At 52.7% G+C, this 22518-nt stretch overlaps 1 protein-coding gene across 6 annotated transcripts in view; it reads right to left on the bottom strand.

Annotated features, from left to right (window-relative positions):
• Positions 1-1006: 1006 nt before the first annotated feature.
• The window catches only part of usp34 (ubiquitin specific peptidase 34), a 66679-nt gene continuing 45167 nt past the window's right edge, over positions 1007-22518 (bottom strand). For 5 of the 6 annotated variants that reach the window (XM_086032618.1, XM_086032619.1, XM_086032621.1 and 2 more), the window contains exons 44-78: positions 21788-21934; positions 20989-21045; positions 20813-20890; positions 20643-20737; positions 19233-19405; positions 18903-19029; positions 18752-18830; positions 17768-17821; positions 17574-17669; positions 16713-16777; positions 16529-16604; positions 16406-16453; positions 14846-14911; positions 14658-14738; positions 14453-14538; positions 13585-13753; positions 12282-12356; positions 11992-12143; positions 10604-10757; positions 10468-10512; positions 9502-9606; positions 8946-9093; positions 8552-8856; positions 7166-7495; positions 6911-7068; positions 5869-5947; positions 5642-5768; positions 4361-4468; positions 3981-4258; positions 3465-3588; positions 3314-3393; positions 3082-3222; positions 2504-2644; positions 2276-2432; positions 1007-2119 (exon numbers count right to left, since the gene is read on the bottom strand). In XM_086032618.1, the coding sequence (XP_085888744.1) occupies positions 1629-2119; positions 2276-2432; positions 2504-2644; positions 3082-3222; positions 3314-3393; positions 3465-3588; positions 3981-4258; positions 4361-4468; positions 5642-5768; positions 5869-5947; positions 6911-7068; positions 7166-7495; positions 8552-8856; positions 8946-9093; positions 9502-9606; positions 10468-10512; positions 10604-10757; positions 11992-12143; positions 12282-12356; positions 13585-13753; positions 14453-14538; positions 14658-14738; positions 14846-14911; positions 16406-16453; positions 16529-16604; positions 16713-16777; positions 17574-17669; positions 17768-17821; positions 18752-18830; positions 18903-19029; positions 19233-19405; positions 20643-20737; positions 20813-20890; positions 20989-21045; positions 21788-21934 (4695 nt within the window). In that variant the 3' untranslated portion in view covers positions 1007-1628. The remainder of the gene's footprint in view (positions 2120-2275; positions 2433-2503; positions 2645-3081; positions 3223-3313; positions 3394-3464; positions 3589-3980; positions 4259-4360; positions 4469-5641; positions 5769-5868; positions 5948-6910; positions 7069-7165; positions 7496-8551; positions 8857-8945; positions 9094-9501; positions 9607-10467; positions 10513-10603; positions 10758-11991; positions 12144-12281; positions 12357-13584; positions 13754-14452; positions 14539-14657; positions 14739-14845; positions 14912-16405; positions 16454-16528; positions 16605-16712; positions 16778-17573; positions 17670-17767; positions 17822-18751; positions 18831-18902; positions 19030-19232; positions 19406-20642; positions 20738-20812; positions 20891-20988; positions 21046-21787; positions 21935-22518) is intronic. The other variant, XM_086032620.1, reaches the window with a different exon arrangement.

Genomic DNA, 22518 nt, shown 5'->3' with positions numbered 1-22518 from the left:
TTTTTTTAATCGTCTTTGCGACGCCTGGTCATGCTGACACGCAGATGCTTTGCGAAGATAATGGAAAAAAGAAGAAGTTGCCGGAGGAACAAGAGCAACGTCACGGCGGCAAAAACTTGCTTGTGAAGAGAAAGAGCAACAGTCGAAAGCAAGAGACCAAAAGACAACAGAATGAAATCGAAAAAGACGAGCAAACGCGGCGCAAAAGCTAGAGGTGCAATGCAATGCTCAATTGAATAACCAACAACGAATCGATGATCTCTACAGGAAATATTCTCCCACGTCGACCCCTCCTTGAAAGCGCACCGATTATCTTTGTTTTTTGCAAACATCAGCTTTTACGTTGGAAAACACTCGACGACGTATTTGTTGATTTTCTGACAGGGTTACCCGCTTTTTTTCTTGGTTCACAGAAAAAGCCTGATTGTAGGTCATTTGACTTTGACAGTTGAAGTGCATGACGGACATGGGCGCAAATAATATCGGGGACGTCACGAGGAAGTGCTGGGAGCACACATCTCCTTCGGTGTGCTCTAAATTCCCACTCTCAGTGGAACTTGAACACACCGTCATTCCGATGACGTGAGTCGCTCTCCCACTGTAAAAAAAACGACGCGTCCTCTCAACTTAAGAAGCATCATTTCCAAACATTTGTAGCCTACTTTATTTCTACTTAGCTCGATTGGTCTTGCGGCATGTACACACACCGCTAGCTGAAGTGAAATACACAACTTCAAAAATATCCATCACATCTTTTTCTAAGCTGGGGCCAACATACGTCATTTGCTCTCACAATCCAAAATCGCACTTATTCATTGATTGACTTACTCTTGGAGAAGAAAAGACAATTTGCTGCTATGCACCGTTTTAATTTAGGTCCAAAAAAACACAAAGAAAAAAAGGGTTGATTATCTAAAAATGGAAACCCAAGAGGTTGTTTGTTCCTTTTTTTGCTTGAGAAAAAGTTCCGGATGAGTCTGTTGAAAAAAACATTTGCGCTGCAACACATGGTCAATAAAGATTTTTATTGATGGATCGTGAGTGAAATGAAAGAAAAACAACAACACAAGCAGCTAAAAGTCAACAGCAGAACGGTCGCCGGGCAGGCAAGAAAATCAAAAGCGCCCGCTGGTCCGACACGGGGGCTTTATTTGCACCACAGTCCAATCAAGCACCACTTTCAGCTATATATATATATATAGATTCATATTTATATATATATATATAAAGATATTTATCTATATATATGAATTTATAGTTTTCATATGCGCCTTCAGGCATCAAGTTTTTGACTTTTCTTGTGGTTCTTTTCATGTACAAGTAAACTTTGTGTTCTCGTCCCAGCACAAAGGTTCACTCGAGGCAATTTTTTTTTTTGTTTTTTTTTTTTTTTTTACTTTTACCCATCTCGCCACCGTCGCCTCACCGTTGACAAAAGTACAAAAAGCGGCACAGAGAGGACGAGCGGTAAAAATGCAATAAAATTAAATTACGAAAAAAAACCCTCACTTTTTGTATAAAACAACAAAAACACTTTTTGCCCTTTGAAGAAGAAAAATAAAAATAAAAAGTGCGACTCCAAGGCAACAAAGCGGGGAGGTGGGGGGGACTCACAGCGACCAATGATGTCACGAGGAGGTCGGGGCTTTCGCAGTCAATTTGGTAACCACGGCGACAGCGGCTTCCAGCGTCCTGCACAACGCGTCCAGCACGTCCTCCGGCCCCTCCCCCGCCGGGAGGGCGGCATCCTCCGGGAGAGGCGGGGCCCTCCGGTCCGGCTCCTCCCGCTCCGCCATCTTGTCCGAGGGGGCGGGATCCGGGGGGGGCGAGGCGGCGTCGGCGGGCTCCGGGGGGGACGACGGGGCGGCGTCGGGCGGGGACGGGGGGTCCTGCTCGGTGCCCGGGTCGATGAGGGACGAGGAGTCCCGCGTCTCCGTGTCGGAGGTGCTGGTGGGCGTCAGCGCCCCCTGCCCGGACGACTCGGGGCACGGCGGCGGGCCGCAAGACGGCGGCGGCACGGCGGCGGATGTGCCCGGCGCCCCGTCGTCGTCGTCGTCGTCGTCGTCTTCGTCACCGCTGCTCACGCGCCGCCGCTTCACGGGGGTGGCGCCCTCCTCCTCTGATCCCGCAAAACAAGCACGTGACAAAATGAGCGGTGCCGCGGCGCGGTCGCGGCGCCCTGAGATAGGAGACGAACGGAAATGCCATTCATTGTTTTAAACGACGAACGGAAATGCCATTCATCGTTTTAAACGACGACGACGTCGTCGCGTACCGTCGTCTCGGCGCCGCGCGTCCGCCGGCGCGTCGCGGCGCTGAGCGCAAAGGCGACATCGGGTCGTCAGCTCGCGGAGGGCGGGGCCCAGCGCGGGGTCAAGGCTCGGGGGGGGCGACGACTGCAGCGACAGCAACAGCGTCAAGGCCCGAAGGTCCTGCAACAACAAGGCCACGCACGTGGACGCGTTGACGGGGGGGGCCCGCGCGCGCTTGCGCGCCCACCTACCGCGTTGAGCAGGGCGGCGGTCTTGCTGAGCTGCGGCCAATCGGACGCCAGCTCGGGCCGCAGGCCGCCGTGCTCGCTCAGCACGCTGGCCACCAACGCGCCCGCCAGGCTGCAGCAGCTGGCGCCCGACAACACCTGCACCTGGGCAAAGTCACGCCTTTCAATCAAGGTGCTTGGCGGGCAACAAAATCATGACAGCTAAAACTGAAAATGCATGTTTGTTCACGAAATGGGGAGAGAAACCCCCCAAGAATGCTTGAACAAAAACAAAACCCAAAATGAAACTACCGCTTACATTTCACCAATGACTGCAAATTTGTTTTGGTCCGTTGATATTAAAGGTGAGCTTTGGAGGTGTTGGTTTTCGACCTAGCGTAAAAGATCATGCAGCCGAGGACGATACATCTTTCCCCCCCCTGTACTTGTGTATGAAAAGGCAAGTCAATTTGTCAATGGCTGCGAAGGAGTTAAGAGTTGTCATTTTGGGGGGTAGATTTTGACCCCTGCCTTTTTACTGCAAATGAATATCGGTACCGGCCCTGAAAAAAAAAGCATATGGCTGGATCTCCGGTGTGTACCTTGTGCAGGAAGCAGGTGAGGAAGGCGTAGGCGGCGTTGTTGTTGAGGAAGCTGCGCTCGTCCATCAGGATGCACTTGATGTACTCGCCGAAGGCCGCGTCGTCGCACAGCAGCTTCACGCACGTCTTGGACAGCGGTGACTGAAACACACGCGCGCACCACGTTGCCGGGGGTGGGGGGGGGGGGGGCGGCTCGCGGCGCCTGACATCAGCACGAGGGAGCGGCTCAAACCTGCGACTGGCACAGTTCGGTCCACAGTTTGGGGAAGAGAGCCAGGTGCAGAGGGAGTCCTTCGTATGCCATCAGCACACCTGGGAGGGAGGACAAAGCTCAAGTGGGTGACACGCGGCCCCCCCCCCCCCGGACAGCCCCCGCCACGCACTCAGCTTGACCAGCGCCTCGGTGAACTTCTCGCAGTTGACGGCCACGCGGCACACCAGGTGAACGAACTGCTGGTACGGCAGGAAGTAGTCCAGCAGCGTGCCGTCGTACGCCTCGTCCTTGCCCTGACAAATGCACGCACGCACGCACGCAGAGACAAAAATAAACACGCTTGCACACAAAAACAAGCGGACAGAAAAAAACACCACACAGGAACGCCCAAGGAAACGCACGCGGACACCAAACACGGAGGGAAAAGAAAGAAAGAAAGAAAAATAACACAAATTCCACCTCCCCAAAAAATGTGCACAAAACACAGACAAGAGAAAGGCAAAGAAACGGACAAGCAGACGACTAATCAAACACAAGGCACACAAGAAAGAGACAAAAACGCACAGCACAAACATTTGCACACGAGGACGAAAAAGAAAAGCACACGCGGCGAAATCAAAGTGGTACAGACAGACGAAAAAAGAGGCTGAAAGCGAGCGGGCGGGCAAGCGGGCGGGCGACCGACCTTTGCGCTCTCCACCATGGACGGCAGCAGGCACATGTTGAGTTCGGGCCTGGGGGGGCGGACGTTGCTCTTGGCCCCCGCCAGCTTCATGTTCTCGCGGCACGGCAGGTACGGCCCCAGCGAGGCGGCCAGCGGCACGCTCGGCGGGGCCGTCGCCGCGGCGACGCGGCCGCCCCACTCGTTGCTGTGGTGGTACGTCAAGTGGTTGTGCTGCAGGAAGGGCACCAGCGTGTGCAGGAAGTCGTGCGGGCTCAGCAGGAGCACTTCCTTCAGCACGTCTGCGGCCAGCCGGGCGACAAGAGCCCCTGGGTGGGTTTGGTCCAACGGGGGGGGGGGGCCGAGGGGGCTCGGCGGCGGCGGCGGCGGCGGCGGCGGCTTACCCAGGCACGCGTTGCGAAGCTCAGGCGGGCTGTACGAGTTGAGCAGCGTGAGGAGCTTGTGGGCAAAGTCGATCCTCTCCTGCCACTGGATCAGAGCCTGCTTCACGTCTGCGGTAGGCAAAGGACAAACTCGAGTCCAAAGAGGGGAAAAAGGCCAGCGCCGTCGTCTTTTCCCGCAACGGGCCAATGGCACCTCGATTGCCTTCAAAGTCATTTGGAGCTAGCGCAATGCCATTTGTGGACAAATTGTGGCCGGGCTCAAAGGACAAAGTGAAAATTGTGCAAAGATTTGGAAGGACGGACAATGAGCCAAGCGGGTTCAAGATGGAATGCGCCGTAGGCGTCGCTAACATTTGGGAGCCATATGGGCCTTTTGAAAAAACCGGCTGGCCGATCAACGTGCGTTGAAATCAAAACAAAGTTAGGTCCGAGTCAAACACGTTTGGGTACAACTTCATTGACACGGGGCTAGCCCCCCCCATTTTTTGGTTCCAATGTGAAGATGACGTATATTGTCCAAGATTTCTTGTCGCCAGAATTGAGGGGAAACGAGCAAACATTATGCAAATGTGAAAAATGGCTCAATAAACATATGCTTCAAGACGTTTCAGCAAAGTGAAGACTTTGTTCATATATGTTTCCATGCCGATATTCTCATACTGAAAATGAATATCGGCTCCAAATATCCATGATGGGCCTCCTTGACAACTAATAATCGGTATGGGCCCTGAAAAAGAAGCATATCGGTCCATCCGGAGCAAACTGGATGGCACTGAAGACGCAAAGGCAAAGTGCATTTGTGGCTTGTGAACATGGGAATTTTGGCGAGCGGGCACAAGTCGGGATGGCGACAAAGGCCGAGAAATGGGGAAGTTGGCGCTCGATGGAAAAGAACACATCGAGTTGATGGCGTAGAATAAGACGCGCCAAGGCCTCAGCCTCCACACAATTGAGCAAACAGCAGTCGATAGTGTCGCGCTTCAGTTGATTTGACTGACGTTTCCATCCATTTAGTCGGGTCACGTTTGCGTTTGGCTTCCATTCACTAGCCGCTCCTTGCGCCGGGGGGGCACTCCTGGAAGGGACGCAGACGGCGACGCGGGATTCGCCATTCTTTGCGCAGGATCAAGACAACGTGCCGGCCTGCCGACCTCTTCGCGAGCCACCTTTTGCATGACTTTGCTCAGGCAAAGCCGTGCGATAAGCTGAGAAAAGTCTGCCGGGGTGCCGCCCGGGCCTCCGTTTGACTTTGAGCTCAGTTTGCCTACGGGCCCACCCCACCTTTGCGCTGCAGGTAGGGCCTGGTGGCCTTGAGCACCGACAGGAAGATGGAGAGCAGCTCCACCAGGTCTCCGGTCACGTGGCAGGCGGTGGCCTCGTGGTACATCATGTGCAGCGTGTTGAACGACTGCGGGCAAAAACAAAGCAAACAAACACACAAAAACGCTCGCCTCCGTCCGTCCGTCCGTCCGTCGGCCCGCCGGCCCAACATCCGCCCGCCCGCTTACCTCCGTCATGAGGAGGAGCCCTCGGTTGAAGACCACCAGCAGTCGGTCCTCGTCGTTCTCCAGCAGGACCCGGAAGGCGCTGAAAGCAGGAAAGCGCGCACGGCGCGCGCGCAACGTGACCACGGCGGGCAGGCGCGATCGCATTCAACGGCGCAGATGCCCGACGCCGAATGCGCAGGCGCTCGAACATGCTCGACAACCATTCGAGCCGTCGGCGTTCCGCCGAGCCGACTGAAAGCGAGCCAAACGTTTTCTTCAACAACATGTTGCCAGCGGGCCCGCCGCTTGAAGCGAGGCGTTCGGATCAATATTGCGTTTGTGGAATAAGAGCCAGCCACTGGTTTTTAGCCACCATTCTGTTGACCGAAAAGGACATCCCAACTCCTCAGGTAACAAGCGATGGCGGCCCGCATTCACAAAACAGCAAAAATCGGCACCGACGGCAACGGGGAGGCGCCGGCGCCCGCCTTCCTTAGCAACGATGTTCCCTTTGATTGAGCGCGCGCGTGTGTTTCCGCGATAAGTGTCCGGGCAGTCAACGTAAGCAGTAGCCAAACGCGGTTCCGGGCAAGCCAAAATGGTTTGAAAATGACGCGTTCTTTCTAACGTCAAATACAAGGCCGATCGGAATCCGGATCGGTGCGGAATAGCAGCGAGGTATCGGCACCGGTGACGACGGCCCAAAAAAAGGTTTCAAGATATCGTTTTCTAGAGGAAATTAATCGACTCGGGGCGAACCGATTTTAATTCGATTTCGATTCATCGTTACATCCCTACAAAGTACAAATGAAAAGAATGGAAAATTGCCATTCCTTTCATGCAATTTGAGGGGAAATGGCTATCCTTCTTTTAAGTGAAGTCCTTTTTTGGACTTGGATGTATCAAAAGTCGCCATGGCATCGGTCCGCAAAAAAGTGGCGTAAATATGTCCGTCGCTGAAGGCGAGGCAGACGCGCCACGGGGGAGAGGGAGGGCCGCACCGAACAAAGAGCTGAATTGCAGACGCTTGAAAGAAGAAAAAAAAAAAAAAAAGGCGGGTGACCTGATGAGGGTGGTCCAGCACGAGCGTCCGTCCAGACATCTCAGGTAGCAGCTGATGGTGGTCTTCTTGAACTGCTTGACGTCCTCCAGCTCGTCGTCCCGCATGTCGGCTCGCTGCGCCACGAAGAGCTGCATCAGGTTGAAGAGCTCCTCCACCGCCTGCGGGGAGGGCGGTCGGGATGAGCGGGGGCGGTCGGGACGAGCGGGGGCGGCGCGAGGCGAGGCGAGGCGAGGCGAGGGCCGGCGGCGAGCGTACCCTGGGATACTGGCTGGCGTGCGGCGTCAGGTTCTTGAAGGCCCACTGGATGTTCTGGTGCGAGGCCAGCTGGCGCGTGAAGGCGGGCGACTGCTCGCAGCACATGCGCAGGATGCCGTAGTAGGCGGGCAGCATGCCGCGGTTGAACAGCACCACCTCCTGGTCGTCGTGGTCGGCCAGGATGTAGTTGAAGGCGATGTTCTTGGTCACGGCCGGGTTCTGCGCCACCAGCCGCACGTTCTCGCCGCAGTCCACGCACACGTTGTACCAGAAGGAGAGCAGCGCCTGCTTGTTGTGGTTGGTGGCGATGGCCGGCTCCGACAGTTTGGGCTGCCGCAAACGCAACGGCCGTTACAAAGCGCCGCGGTCGCCAAACGCCCACCCGCCAACCCGCCTTTCTTTTTTCGTCCCCGGGCCTTTCCACGCGACTTTTCGCGGGCGGGGCCGGCCGCCGCGTCGGCCGTTTCCCACAAAGCGGTGTTTGGTGCTCCCGCACAGCTTTTCGCCTTCTTTGCCCATCAAAGTGGCGGCTTGAGTAGTTTGCTCCTATTTTGTGTTTTCAAAAAGCGTCCGAACGAAAAGCAACATTGGAATCAAAGTGGATTGTTACACCAGTCCCTTGACTGAAAAGCATTGAAGAGACCTTGCATTTTCTCCCTTTTTATTTTAGATAACGTGACAAGAAATCACACACTAGAGTGGGCGAGGAAAAGCGCGCAACTCGGATTTGTTTTCGGCCCCTTTTAACTGTGGTGTTTTATCTTTTTGAAAAGCGCGTTTTCAAAACAAACCGACCAGCACAAGAATTTGTCCAAAACGGGCAACTTTGAGGGGGCTCTGCTTTTCCTCCATTTGGTGTCGCAGGCAAATTTGGTGAATTGGCACTAAAACGGATGACTTGCCGTTCAAGCCTTGAGACTTTGTCCCGTGTGTGTCCCGTTAAGACGGAGACGTGGACACAATTCCATGTCGAACCGGTGTCACCGGGGCTCATTTGTATTTTTCTCCCCCTCAAAGGCGACGCGACTGAAATTTGCCCAAAACGGCCGACTTGCCCTTCAAAGCGTGACGCGATAGCCTTCCCGATTTCGCGTCGATCGTTCAAAGCGGCATTGGGTGGGGGGGGCGGGCGTTCAAATTTGCCCAAAACGGCAAACGTTCAATCGAGCTCGTTGGTCCAACCGGTGTCGGGGGCTAAGAAAACGCGGGCTCTTGAAATTGTACCTTCAACCCCAACGGTTGACTTCCTGTTCAATTCCAGACGCGGGCGCTCCGGATGTCTTGGGAGCGCCACGAGAGAGACCCCCCCCCCCCCCCCCCGTTTCGTCTCCGAAACAGCAAGAGGTCCGAGAGCTTCCGCGTTGAATTTGGAGGCGCGGGGCGTACCTGGAAGAGGTTCCACAGGTCCATGAAGTAGAGTGAGAACATGAGCTTCTCGGTCTTGGAGATGAGGCAGTAGGTCATGAAGCTGAAGTACTGCACCAGCTTGGCGGTGCCGTGCACGCCGGCGTCCACGTAGAGCTTGGCGCGGCCCAGCAGGCCCAGCAGGAGGTTGTAGACCTGGTGCAGCACGGCCGCCGTGTCGGGCGACAGCGGCAGCTCGCGCGTGGGCAGCTGCAGCGAGCGCGTGGAGCGGAACATCTGCCGGAAGGAGTTGCTGGGGATCAGCGACACCAGCAGGTACGCCGCCGCTGAACCGGTGGGGACAGAGCCAATCAGAGAGCGTTTGCGCGGGGGGGCGGGCGGGCGACGCAGCAGCAGCAGCAGCTGCAACACGTACAGGTGCGCACGCGAGGGTAGTTGTGGGCCAGCAGGAAGCGTTCCACCCAGTTGTCCATGTTCTGCAGAACCCAGCTGTGGGCCAGCTTGTTGCGAGGGGTCTGCCCCGCCAGCCAGTCCAGGCACTGAGACGGGTTGTACTCGATCACCTGAGCGGCGGGTTGGCGGGACAAAAACAAACAAATCAGCAAGAGCGGGGCGCCTTTGTCACCGCATGCTAGGCGCTGCATTTTGCGGACGCTCAAATGCTTCCACGGTGCCGCCCGCCGCATCATCCAGTCTCATCCAAAGTCGTTTTAGGTGGAGGAAACTAACGGCATCAAACAATGTCCGGACCTAAATGACATCTCCACAAAACGCGCTTGTTTTGGTCGCATTCGGGCTTCCTTTTCAAACGCGTTTTCTTTGGAGAGGAGGAGGAGGGCCAAAGCGAGTGACGCAATACTTGGCGACTTTTTCTGGTTGTTCTTTTTTAACCTTTCGCCCGACAAATACTCCATGTTGAAAGAACCCCCCCCCCCCCCCACTTTTGCACCGTGTGGATGGTATTTGCGCACCTCCCAGATCCTCTGCAGGATGTACGTGGCGAAGGAGGGCATCCCTGGGGGGCCGCCCGCAAACTCCATCAGCATCGTGAGCAGCTTGAAGAAAGGATTGGCAGCCTGGCAGGAGGAGCACACGCGCAATCAATCAATCAATCAATCAATCAATCAATCAATCAACACTTGTACACAGCGGTTGACTTCATTGACACCACAATAATGCTACTTTTTCCATTTGCACATTTAATGGGACTTGCATTTTTCAATGGGTTGGCCGGAGCCAAGTAATAAAAAAAAAGTTACCCTCCAAACTTTTTTTTGAAGAAGGAGTACAAGTACAAATAAGATTCCAACGGCTACTTTGGTCAAATTGTAACGAAAATGCCTCAAAAACGACGGAGAAAATGGGATACTTTGGCCGTTTGGCCCGGTGCGTGCGTGCCTGCCACTGGCCCGACGGGGTCATCTTCGGACTCTGAAGAAGGCGACGGCAAGCTGTCGCTGAGTATTGGTCGCTGCGTTTTGATTGTTCCATTCATGAGAAACGAAATGAATCCCAAGAAAAAAACTGCTCCCTGAACTTTGTTAGAATTGTACGCCAGATTTGGATTGTTTAAAAAATAACAACGAAAACCACCGTTAAACAGGTTTAGACTGTTCATTTCTGGGGAGATTTTCACGGCAAAACCGAAAATGGATACGGGCTGCAAATATCAGCAAAGGGCCTCCTTGACCACTACTAATTGGCATCGGCCCCGAAAGGCGATCTCTCTACTACCCACCGATTGGCATCTCTTGCCTCCCCTTCACATTTCGATAGCAATATGGCACCTTTACACGAAAGAAAGTGGAGCGCTTTTGCCCATCTTCAACCTCCAACAAAAGCGCACAGGAAACCTTCCAAACGGTGGCCCTTTCAAAGCGCCGCAGTCAAACGCGGCGGCGAGCTTGCATGCGCACAGCAAAAAGGCGAAAACCCACCTCAGGCGTCAGCTTGGCGATGGAGGTGAAGAGCATGGACACGATCTGCAAAGGCCAGCCAGAGTCAGTGGGTGGCACATGAGCGGCCGAAAGAAAAGAAAGAAGAGAAAGAAGAGAAAGACAGCGGGAGCCGTACGTGCTCGGCCAGGCGGTTGTTGTAGCGGCAGAGGCTGAAGATGAGGTTGCACGTCTGGCGGATGTTGATGCCGTCTCGGATGTGCTGGAAGAGGAAGGGGAAAGCCTTGCCGCCCGTCAGCGCCGCCATGTCGCTCTGGGACAGCGTCAGGTGTCTGCCGCCGGCGGGCAAAGGCAGCGGTTGAGAAAAATGCTTGCCCGAGGAACACCTGGGGTTAGGGCTTGAAGCAACGCAGCTTTCGGGGGGAACAAACAACAACAACAACAACAACAACAACAACAACAACATTTCCGCATGGAGCCATTACTGGCCGGGCTGATTATCGCCCTCTGTCAAAAACCGGACGGCCAACGCATCTTTTTCGCGGTGTATTTGTGTCAAAGTTCAGTTGACGACTGACCCTGGCGCCATTCCGCACCAAACAAACAAAGAAGCAAAATGTTCCCCTTTCTGTCATTTGCGACAACTATTGTCTCCCTTTCCATTTGACTTGATACGACTTCCGATCCGACGTCAGGCGGCATCGGATGTCGCGTCTTCGATGACTGGACGGCAGAAGCGCTCACGTGGCATTAAGAATTGCAATCACCTCCAGAAGTAGCTAAGTACGCGCTTCCGTGCCCACTCAGTTACGGAGCAAGGGAAGCCGCTTCAGAGGACTTGAAAACGTCTTGGAAAAAACAAACGAAGGTGGCGGTCCTTCGCGCTCGCCTTGCGGGCGAGCCCAAGCTCGCGCCAACGGGTCGCCGGGCAAGACGCCGTACGCTTGCTTGAGCGCGCCGTCAACTGCCCGCCGGCAGACCCGATTCCGTGATCGGAGTGAGTGATTTGGAACAACCGGCCGAATCCAATTTTGAAGGGCTGGTTTCAGGGCGCGTGGGTGCTATTCTCAGGAAATTAGGGTGAGACTTCTTTTAAAGGGGAACTCTTCCTTGTAATACCGGATTTTCCAGACGCGTTTTTTTTTTTCTTCCATAGTTTGGCCAGGGGTGCGACCTATGGGTGAAATTATTCACACATTATCACCTGTATATCACGCGGTATGTCCTTTGTGCCCCCACGGGTCTGAATAGAGCGTTTGGACGAACGAAGAACGCCATTGCGGAACAAGAATCAAGCAGATGAATCCATCCGTTTGGATCCCTGCGCTCGCTTTCATTCAGCCGCCGACTGAAAATGGGCCCTCGGGCTCTTTTTCTCGTTTTGCCCGGTTCCAATGTGAGCTCGAGGGCGTCGGGATGTCGACGGCAGGGAGCGGCCCCCTGACATTGGCCAAAGCGGATGGAGTCATCAGACGAGCCGTGATTACGCTCGCACATTACAAAGGAAAGGTTGTCTTTTAACATCCCGGGCTCGCGTTCGTGTTCGGCTTCCCGGGGGACACGTACCGCTCCGAGCGCGACTGCTCCACCAGGAGCGCGATGAGTGCGATCATCTTGTCCAGAGCGGCCGGACGATACTTCTCCTCGGCCAGGGACAAGATGTCCTCCTCCTCGTCCTCCTCGTCGCCCTCCTCCTCCGACAGGACCTCCACCTGCGGCTGAGGGGCGACAGCGACCGCCCCCCCACCCCCAAAACAATTGAGGTTAGCGCCGCTTGTTGCGCTCAGTTCACACTGGTGTTCAAGTAAAAAAAATAAATAAATAAATATTAAAAAAAAAAACGGTCTTCAACTGACATTCTCTGGCCCTTTGGTTCCCATGTAGAAGTGCACCATGATGGAGATGGCTTGCAGCGACAGCAGGAATTGGCTCTGGGGGGGAGGAGCAAAAAAAAAAGGAACAACACGACTCAGCAACTTTTCGCAACTGCAATCATGACTTGTGCGCTCATGTGGCGCTGCAGCCATCCACAAAGGCGACACGCACTGATGTTTGGCGTAATTTGATCGACACATTCAAAATGTGCTATGCATCTGGAATGGAAAAAAAATTCAAGACATCATTTTTTTGCACCCTACATGACCATATTCTAGTGACCTAGGTATGTTGTCTTTTGTTAGCTGTTGCTGTACAGGTGGGCTGGTGAGATGTCCGAGTTCGGTTCGTCTCGATAATTCCATAAATCGGTTTGAATCGATGCATACATTTTTCGATTAATGGTTACATCCCTACTTACAAAAGTAACATCAACCAAGCAACTGCCACATGAAGACCTAAAAAACCCTAGCGATTAAGAAGTTGCACATTTTGCAGCAAAAAAAAAAAAAACAACCCGTCACGTTATGAGAACAAAGTCAATTTTAGAAAAAGGTTGTACAAGAATAAAGACGTATTCTGTTGGGGTAAAAAGTCATCCTTGTACGAAAATACAGTACAGTTGTCCTCCCCCTTGATCGCAGGGGTTATGTTCTTATTTTGTGGGGAGGATTCTAAGCATGAGTATGCTGGATTTATGAGCGCCCTGGTATGCACTTTAGGGCCGTCAAAATGAAAGCGTTAACTATGGAGAGTCATTTCAATGTTATAAAGTGTTTAAAAAAGAAAAAAAAAAAGAAAAACAACAACAACTCAGTTAAGTGCGTTTGATGGACTTCCTGTGGCAGTTGACCGACCGCTGCTCACTTTGGAGCCAAACTTGGAGGAGAGTCACCGTCACTACTTTCAAAAGTTGCTCGACGGCTCACCGGAGAAATCCACAATCATTTGCGCGCGTATTGTTCAACAGTTGGATTGGACTGGAAAGGAATCGTGTTCAGGGATCAGCTAAAGCTATTAGAACAGTCTTTGAACCGAAATACACTTTCAATTCTCCCCCCCCAACATTAATTCCAAGATTTTACTCAGGTAAATATCGGTTTCAAAGCTTGGTAAAAAAATTGCGGTTGAAAAAAGCCATTCATTGCGCTCAATTACGCAAAATTCAGCGATTGATTAGTTGGGAAAAAAAAAGGATGGCTTGACAGCAGCCGTCTTTCCTCTTTCCAATAATATGGCCGTCCCCCGTGCGAGTATCCCCAGATTTCCTCCCTTGTGACTCACCTCCTCCTCTCCCATCTTGGCAAACTCGTAGAGGAAGGCAAAGTACTCGGTGAGGTGTTTGCTGTGCGGCTTGACGCCGTGCTCCATGATGGACAGCAGCGTCTTCACGAAGCGAGTCACGCACGAGCGGCTGCCGATGTCCTCCACCGAGCCGTCCATGTCGTCGGACCTGCGGCGGGGGAGGGAGGCAGACGTGAAGCTAGCTCGGGGTGGGTCTGAGATGAGAGCATTTCCCCCAGCCCAGCCCAGCCCAGCCCAGCCCAGCCCAGCCCAGCCCAGCCCAGCCCAGCCCAGCCCAGCCCACCACACCCCACCCCTAAAAGGACGCCAGCGACGCGTACCGCGGAATGAATCTAAAAGCTGCCGAAAATCCAGAAAAAAAAATGCCCCAAAACAAATTCGCATTTCTAAAAAGAGCAACTTGCCATCGTATTAGTATGGATTTGATTAATTTGGAGCAACAACATCTTACGAGAATAAAGTTGTCATATAATACTCAAGTCAAACATTAAGGAAAGAAAGTCATTTTGCTTTTCTTTCTGATTAATATATCACCATTTCGAATGTTACAAACAAGTGAATGTGAAAAACGAAAATTTGAAGATTAAGCCGTTTATTATATTACCTTAAAAAAAAAAAGAAAAAGGCCATTTTATTCTAGCAATATGCCTTTAGTTCTAAAAAAAAAAAAAAAAAAAAAAAAAAAAAAAAAAAAAAAAATCCTTTGGCGATGCCATCTTTTTGATTTTCCCAAACTAAGATGAGGATGACAGTAATCGCACCCCCCCCAAGCTACACCTCATGGCCCCCCGCCGCTCGGCACATCAGTCACTGAGCCCCGGCCACAATGGTGAGAAAGAGAACGCACCCGTCCTCCATGCCCGGCTGCAGGTAGAGGTGAGCGTGGACCGGGCGCAGCCTCTGGATGACGTGGATGCACAACCTCTGGAACATCTGAGCGCCGCCGCCGCCGCCGCGACAACAACAGCAACAGCAACAGCAACAACAGCAACAACAACAACAAGGCGCTCAGGACAGCAGGTCGCCAAACGACGACGGCAACATGAAGGTACCTGTCTGACAATCTGATTGGGGCACTTGATGAGGATCTGCATGGGCCACCAGTTGTCATCAGCCATCCGGTCCAAAAACCACTGACGGGAGAGGGACGATATCATTATCATCATCGTCGTCGTCGTCGTCGTCGTCGGGGAAGCGTATACAACAACAAGTGTGTGTGCGTGTGTGTGTGCGCGCGCACCTCGCAGGCCGCCTGGCTGTTGTTAAACTGTTTGGTGAGGAGTTCAATCCACTGCAGCATGGTGGGCTGATGACACACGCAACATCCAACATCCAACATCCACGTCACTTTTGGAAATTGGGAGATGAAGCAAAACGTCCACCCGGCCACCCCCGCTCCCGACTACCAACGAGGGATATTCGAGAACACTTTTTTCACACCGATACGGTACAGGCACTCCGCTCTTGAGTAGTCGCCCGTACTTTGAATACATCAAATCCCCCCCCCCCCCAAAAGCACGAGCGATCATTTGATACAAAGCCTTCTCCATTTTCCTGCAAACGGCATGAAAGGAAGGGCCACGATCTCTTCTTTGAATCGATGGTTGCAAACGGCGGTAATATCGGCCGTCGTCGCGAGGACCGATTCCTTGGAATCTCACCCATCCCGAATACAAACGCTTGTTTGGTGGGAGTCACGCGTTGCTCATGTCGTGTCGCGTCTTTCTGTATTAGCGCTGTCAAGCGATGAACATTTTTGGAACGGATTCATCGCCAAATGGGCCATGACGGATGGCCATTCATTGCGCTACAAGTTTCGCCGGGTGAAATCTTGGAATTCACGTCTGGATTTCGACTCAAAAACTCTTCCAATCGCTCGATTTGATCGTGGAATACGATGGGTCTCGCATGTACAACTGTTGAAGTAATATGGTATTTGCATTCGGCTTTGCAAAGCGCGCAAATGATTTGGGCCTTCTCCGACGAGCCGTCAAGCGACAAGTCAAACCACGTCAAAGTCCGTCTTTGCGCCAGCCAAGTTTGGCGGCAAAGTGAGCAGAGGTCAGCTGCCACACACGTTCTGTAAATAAAACGGAGTTGTTTTTCTTTTAACGCTTTCAAAAATGGAAGCGAATCTCCAAAGTTCCCGCTTTTTTATAGGAACGGACGATGTCATTTTGTTTTTCAGCACTTGAGCGAATAGTGCCGCATTTGCAGAAACGTTGAATGGGCGCCGGCCCCGTTTTGAAAATAAAAACTTGCAGAGAAAGCGTCAGCTTAAACATTTGGGGATAACAAGTCTGACATTGTGTGACCGATTCATTCATCCATGGCTCGTTTGATCATGAAAAGTACATTGGAAGAGGACGTTGCCGAAAATGTTCAAATCGCATTCACAGCAATGAGGCGAAAGAGAGCAAATCTCAACGGGATTCTTTTTCGGGAGTCATCCGGCCCAAATCTGCGCGTCCGTTTGTTTGCGCGTTTGCTTTGGAATCACTCGGCTATTTTCAACGGCGGCGTCCCCTCGATTTGAGTAACGCTACATTTGAAGCAATGAAGCATTGCGGATCCTGAACGCGCAAGACAATTTTGCTTGGATTTGGAAAGAAAACCAATCCACAGCGACTGGGAGCAACTGTCAGAAGAACATTTGATCACGTGGGGCAAAGCCAGCCAAGCGACGGAATCATTCCCGGATCGACGACGACGACGACGACTTGCGTCGAAAGCCCCAATTTGAATTGCGCTCACGCTTCCCATACGCTTGAGGCGCTACGTGTAGCAAGCGCTCAATGACCTTTTCCTTTGAATGGATGAAAGTCTCCAGGACGAATGAGGTACTGAGCTGAAAAGAGAAAGCAAAGAGAGGCCGGCGTCAGCGCCGAGCGCGACCCCCGCACGACCGGCGCCCGACTTGTACCTTTGCCGTCATGAGGGAGATGGCTTTGGGGTCGGGCAGCGTGCTGGGGATGCTGCTGCACAGGTGCCACATGAAGCTGCGGCGCCACACGGACAAAGACAGAGCAAACGCACAGCGTCAGCGTCATCATCGGCGGCGGCCATAGCGCTAGGCGGCGGCTGCTGCTGCTGCTGCCCACACTGACCCGAAGTAGGTGTGCTCAAATATGTTCTTGTCCTGCAGGAACTGCATGTTGTCGTGCCAGATCCACTTCGAGAGAGACACGCGCGTTAACATCCACGAAAAAAGTAGCGGCGCCGCCCACAATTGAACAAATTGTGCAAGTCATCCAAATTCTATGTCCATTGTTACACTACACGATGGCAAAATTGGCATGGTTGTAAAACACGATTATTCACATGCATTTATTGTGTATCTGACGCACTCACACAAGGAAATGCTACGCGAGTTGAAAAAATCTGTCGGCAAACGCTTTGCCAGCGCCGCTGAACGAAATGTGTGAAAGGCACATGCCTAAGCTCTCTAATTCTTTTGGAATTTTGTTTCTGTCTGCTACAGGGGCATTATTTTGTAAGTGTTGAATTTCTGGGAAAAACTTCAGGTTTTCAAGGGTAATTCCAAAGGCGACCGACGGTTTCGGGGAGCTGTTGAGCCAGGCGCTTTAGACCTGCATGGGTTAAAGGCAGAAAGACGCAACGGCGCTCCCGGTGGTAGAAACGCGGCTATGCGCTCTTACTGGATTAACGCAGCTTTTAGTCTCATCTCGTGTTGTTTTCGTCCGGTGAAAAATGTGCACCGCGACTAAAATATTCCCGTCGCGTTTTGCTTCACAAAATTAGCACCAACGGTGGGTCAGATTCTTTGTGTGTTTGGCGCGCTGTGTTGAGAGTATCGGCGTAAACAACACACAAAATTGTGAGAAGCCCGCTTTGCTTTTGGTGCGGGCGTGTGGGCCCGTCTTGGAAAATCCTCCCGCGTACCAGGCCCAACTTAAGCTCCGCAAACAAGTCTGGATCCAGTCGGAGAGAGCGCACGAGAGTGGTACCTCCAGCAGGTCCGGAGAAACGTCAAAGGTGAACTCCTTGGCGTTGTCCTCCTGAAGCTCCACGCGCTTGTAGAACAACATGTAGGCGCTGTGCGTCTGACACACACACACACACACACACGCGCAGCGGCGCGTCACCTTCACGTTCGCACAGCCGCGCGCGCACGCACGCTCGCACAAGGGCCGCTCCTCACCTTCTCGAAGGAAAAGTCCATGAACTTGTCCGTGACAGAGTCGTACGTTTTGGTCTGCAAGACAAAAAGACGGGCAATTGCAGAAAAAACGGCAAACTAATAAGGCTGCAACAAAAAACCCTCTGAAGCGGAAAACCGTTCTGGGGGGATTTAAAAGGTGCGTCGGATCGAAGCGAGTGGAAGCGCCACACGTTGAAATGTGAAATGCGCATGGAATGCTCTTTTATCGGAGGGAGAGATATCTTACAAGGAATTGTACTGACAAATTCATTCAAATGTACGGAAGAGGATTAGGCCCAGTGGGGGGGGGGCAAAATAAGGTTGGTAAGAGTCTCACTTTTATTTCAGAATTATGACTTTCAAGTGAGAATTCTCACTTTAAAGTCAGCATGATGAGATAAAAGTGAGAATCTTGCCAACCTATTTTCTTTCCCCCACTGGCCCGAATCCTCTTCCGTACAAATGGGCGTCAAGTAACAAGCAAGGAGTGGTCGCAGCAGACACTATCCAAGTGAGCCATACCAATCGTGATCTCACCTTCAAATGCAACCGTCCATGAATCGTTTGGCAGCAAACATATCGACAACCGAATCGAATCGTCTTTAGCGGAGGGATGCGCACCCCTGCAGCCAACGGTTTTAAAGTGTTCACATTTTCAATCGATCACGTTAATGACTCGGGAAAACCAATCGGATGATTCGAACAAATGCTTCCAATCGACGTACGAGCGCTAAAGCGACACATCCGTTTTGAAAACTTCCACAATGAGGGGAAAAAAACCTGTTTTGGTCACACTTCCTCCTTCAATCCTGCGGCGCCCGCCTCAGAATTCTCCGTCGCTTGCACGTCCAAATCAAATTGCTTTGCATCATAGTTTTTGTTTCGTTTGGACTTTTCTTTGACATCATCCAGTTAGCTGGCATTTGTTTCGGGAGAACCTTCGTTAGCGCCCGAGGCGGCGCCCGCGCGCGTCGTGGCTCTTACCGTCATCTCTCCGCCGAAGCACTCGGACGCCAGCTGCGCAGAGTCGAAGGGCTTCACCTCGGCGTCGTTGAACAAATACCTGCGCAGACGCCATTTTCAAAGGCCGCCGCCGCCGCCGCCGCCGGCTTAGCCGGGCGCGCGCCATCCTCACCACTTGTTGTTCTTGTACGCGTGAGGGTTGACGATGTCTCGTATGAAGCTGTAGTAATGGCCGCCGTCCGCCGTGCCCGTGTGCACCGTCACGCCGATCAGGTCGTACTCGGAACTCTCGGACTCGCCTTACGCGGCGCCGCAAAACAAACGCGTCAAAAGCGGGAAAAGAAACACAAATTGAACTGGAGAGAAAAGGGCCACAAAACACACACTTGACCGCAATACAAAACATGTACGCACGCGCTGATTGAAAAACACATGGACACAGGCATACAAAAATCAGGCAAACCCGCACCCCCCAAATAGGAGCTCAAAGGCACACACGCACCCTCTTTGCGCTCCCCTTTGGCCATGAGGAAGCGCTCGGTGTAGGGCGTCATGTCGAGGCGCAGCGGGAAGGAGAAGTGCGTGTTGACTTTCTCCTTCATCATGGTGACCATGTTGAAGGTGTAGCGCATGGTGTTGAAGCTCAGGATGCCCGGAAGCTTCTTGAAACAAGCCCTGCCCGCGCACGCGCACACACACACACACACACACACTCACAATTTCTCAAGTGTCCATGTCACAATGCGGCCCGTTTACGGAACCCTCCAAAAAAACCATGGCCGTCACTTCCAAAAGTAGCAGCTGCTCCCTCGCTCTGCCCAAGTACGTCGAACAGGTTCAACACACAAATATCACACATCTCCTGCTAACATTTCAGTCTTCTCGAACATACGCTTGGGAAGAACTCAAGCGTCTGAATGAGTGAGGGCGAACAGCAGAGGTGGGCATTCCGTCTGACCGACCGATTGATTAAGTTTCACCTTTCTATTTTTAGTTTTGGGAAGAGTAGGGTTAGGAGGTTGTCAAATGGTACTTTGACCCCCCCCCCCCCACACACACACTTCATTTCGGAAGGTGACAGCAGTGCACCCAAAGTTGTTTGCTAAAAGACCGAGACAAAACATTGTCCGATTTTACCGGCTCGTTTCTTTCAGCTGTCACGAGGGCTCGGAAGCACCCTTCACCCACCAGCGTTGGCAACCATGTGACACGAGATTCCGCTTCGGTTAAGCAGACGTTTCAAGTAAAACTTTGACCGGTTCCAAGAGGCGGCGGCGGGCTCCCACTTAGGGAGGGTTCAATAGATCGGCAAATAAATGTCAAACGCGTGCGACCGTAAAGCTGTTTGAGCAGCGAGACGACACCTTATGACGTACGTAGTAGTGCGAGTGCACTCAATTGAGCATTTTCAGCAAATCGCTTCAGACCACGGACGGACGGACGGATGGATGGATTTTTCATCTGTTGCACCTTTCTTTCTTTTCCAGATCGACGGACCTTGGATGTTGACCGACGGGAGGGCGGTTAAAATAACACGACGGACTGACCGGCCGATGATGACGGTTTGGTTCGGCTCGGAAAAAAAAAGATGCACCGACTGATGACGGACGGGCGGGCACCCGGGCCACGGCCCGGCAAACCTGAGTCAAATGCCCGTCTCTCTCTGGCGTGAGCGGTACTACTGTAAATAATCTGCGTAATAGCACTCAAATGCATTCAACACAAGACCGTTGATGCCAAGGGACAACATAATGGGTCCCAGGAGCGAGCCCCGCGGCACCCCTTGGCGAACAGCCGGGACAGAAGAAGTGGATGCAGCCGCATGCACGCCACGTCTTCGGTCACACGCCCGGGAGCCGTTCTAAGGGGTGAAAACAGTGGCTGCTGTCTGGTTGAAAGCGAGCGCGCTGACCTTTTCTCCGCGCGGACCTTCTTCCCGCAGTGCGAGCACGTGTACATGTTGTCGCCCTCCAGCGTGTCCTTGATGGTCACCTCGTCCAGAGACTCCTAAGACGCAACATCGGCAAGCAACATTAGCAAGCGCCACGCGCGTTTGCGTGGACGGGCGGCGGACGCGCTCACATAGATGTTCTTCATGTCGGCCACCTGACACCTGACCGTGTAGAACTCCTCGGCCGTCTGACTCACGTGGTCGCAGTCCTGCGGGAGCGCAAAACGGCGACGGGGTGACGCTCGGGGCCAAATGCGCGCGCGGACGAGGAACTATTTGCGCGCTGCGCCGACGGCGTCCCACTGACCAGGGAAACCACGTTGTTGGTGATGACGCCTCCAAACAGGGTCTTCACCGTGTTCTTCTGCGAAAACAGGCGCAGGCAAACGTCGGACCGGAATGACGAGCGGGAGGCAAAGGGCAAAGAGGGGGAGGCAGGGGCAAGGAGGAAGGCTGAGGAACAAGTTGAAAGAAAGGCGGCGAGCCGAGGAGCAGAAAGAGGAGGACGACGACATGGCGGAAAAGAGGGGGGGCCAAAACGAGCGGGAGACGCAGACAAGAAAAATGGAGGAGGAAGAAATGGATGATTGAGGAGAAAAGGGAAAAGCGGTGGCGGATGGGGAAGAGGAGTAGGAAACAGAATAAGGAGTGGAGGACGACCGCAAGGATGGCAGAGGAGGATCAAGAGGTGCATGAGCGGAAGGAGCGGGGAAAAAAAAAAGGAAGAGAGGAGGAAAACGAGACCAAGAAGGAGAAAGGACTACGAAGTAGGGATGCGCCGATCGATCAGGCACCGATCGCGATCAATCGATTTTCGTGAAAAATGACGTGATCGGAATATTCGGGAGGATGACGGCCAAGCTGTCGTCAATGCTGGACCTGATTGGAACATCCCTACTATGAAGAGGTGGAAGAAGACAAAGAGCAACAAGGAAGGGGAGGAAGGAGGAGAAATCAAAGGAGAAAGATGGAGGAGGATGAAGACAAGATGGCGCATCAAGGAAAGATTGTGAGGAGAAAGGAGGGAGGTGTAGCAAGAGTAGAGTGCAAGGGAGAAAGCGTGCGCGGCGGCGGCGGCGGCGGCAGCGGCGGCGGAAGATCGTCACCAGCTCGTGCGACATCTCCTCGATCTTGGTGATGAGGTCGGTGAAGAACTCGGTCATGTCCTTCTGCTCTCCCGTGTTGAGCGGCTGCTTGTCCATGGTGTACGTCTTGCAGAAGGGCCGCGGGTTGTAAGCTTTCCTCTCGCTCTCCTGCACGCACGCGCCCAAAAAAACGGCTCAAAAACTACTACTAGCTCAGCGGCGCTCGCAATGCTGCGTTCGGCTCAAGCGGGACAAAAGTCAGGGTTTTTTGGTTCCGTTTTTGATATATTTTCTTGAACGGAGACGGAACATGACGACTGCCATGTGGTGGCAATTTTTATATGGTTAAGGTCACATCCCCACACGCTCCCTCGTCGCATCCGCAAGATTCTTGGCCATTGGCGGCGTTCCTACCAGAGTTGAAACCATTCATCGGACGGCCGAGCATATTAGGCCTTTGAAAGAACTCAAATGCCAACATGATCGACATTAGGGCTGTGCAATTTATCAAAACTCAATTCCGATTGTTGCGCTCCACAATGACAAAATTGTCATCATTGTGAAAAAACGCTTATCAATATTCATTTATATCCCACGCACTGTGAGTTTACACAAGGAAATCCCGCTTGAATTTATACAGTTGCACCTTTTCTTTTTTTAAAACGTCATAACTCATTTAGGAACTTACATTTGTCTTGTTTTACGTTTGAACATTTTCTTGTTTTGTACCCAGAAATAAATGAATAATGAAC

The sequence above is a fragment of the Filicampus tigris genome, chromosome 6 (assembly GCF_054856515.1).
Source record: "Filicampus tigris isolate MCC_2025a chromosome 6, RoL_Ftig_1.0, whole genome shotgun sequence".
NCBI lineage: Eukaryota > Metazoa > Chordata > Actinopteri > Syngnathiformes > Syngnathidae > Filicampus > Filicampus tigris.
This window is presented reverse-complemented; position numbering and strand designations above follow the sequence as displayed.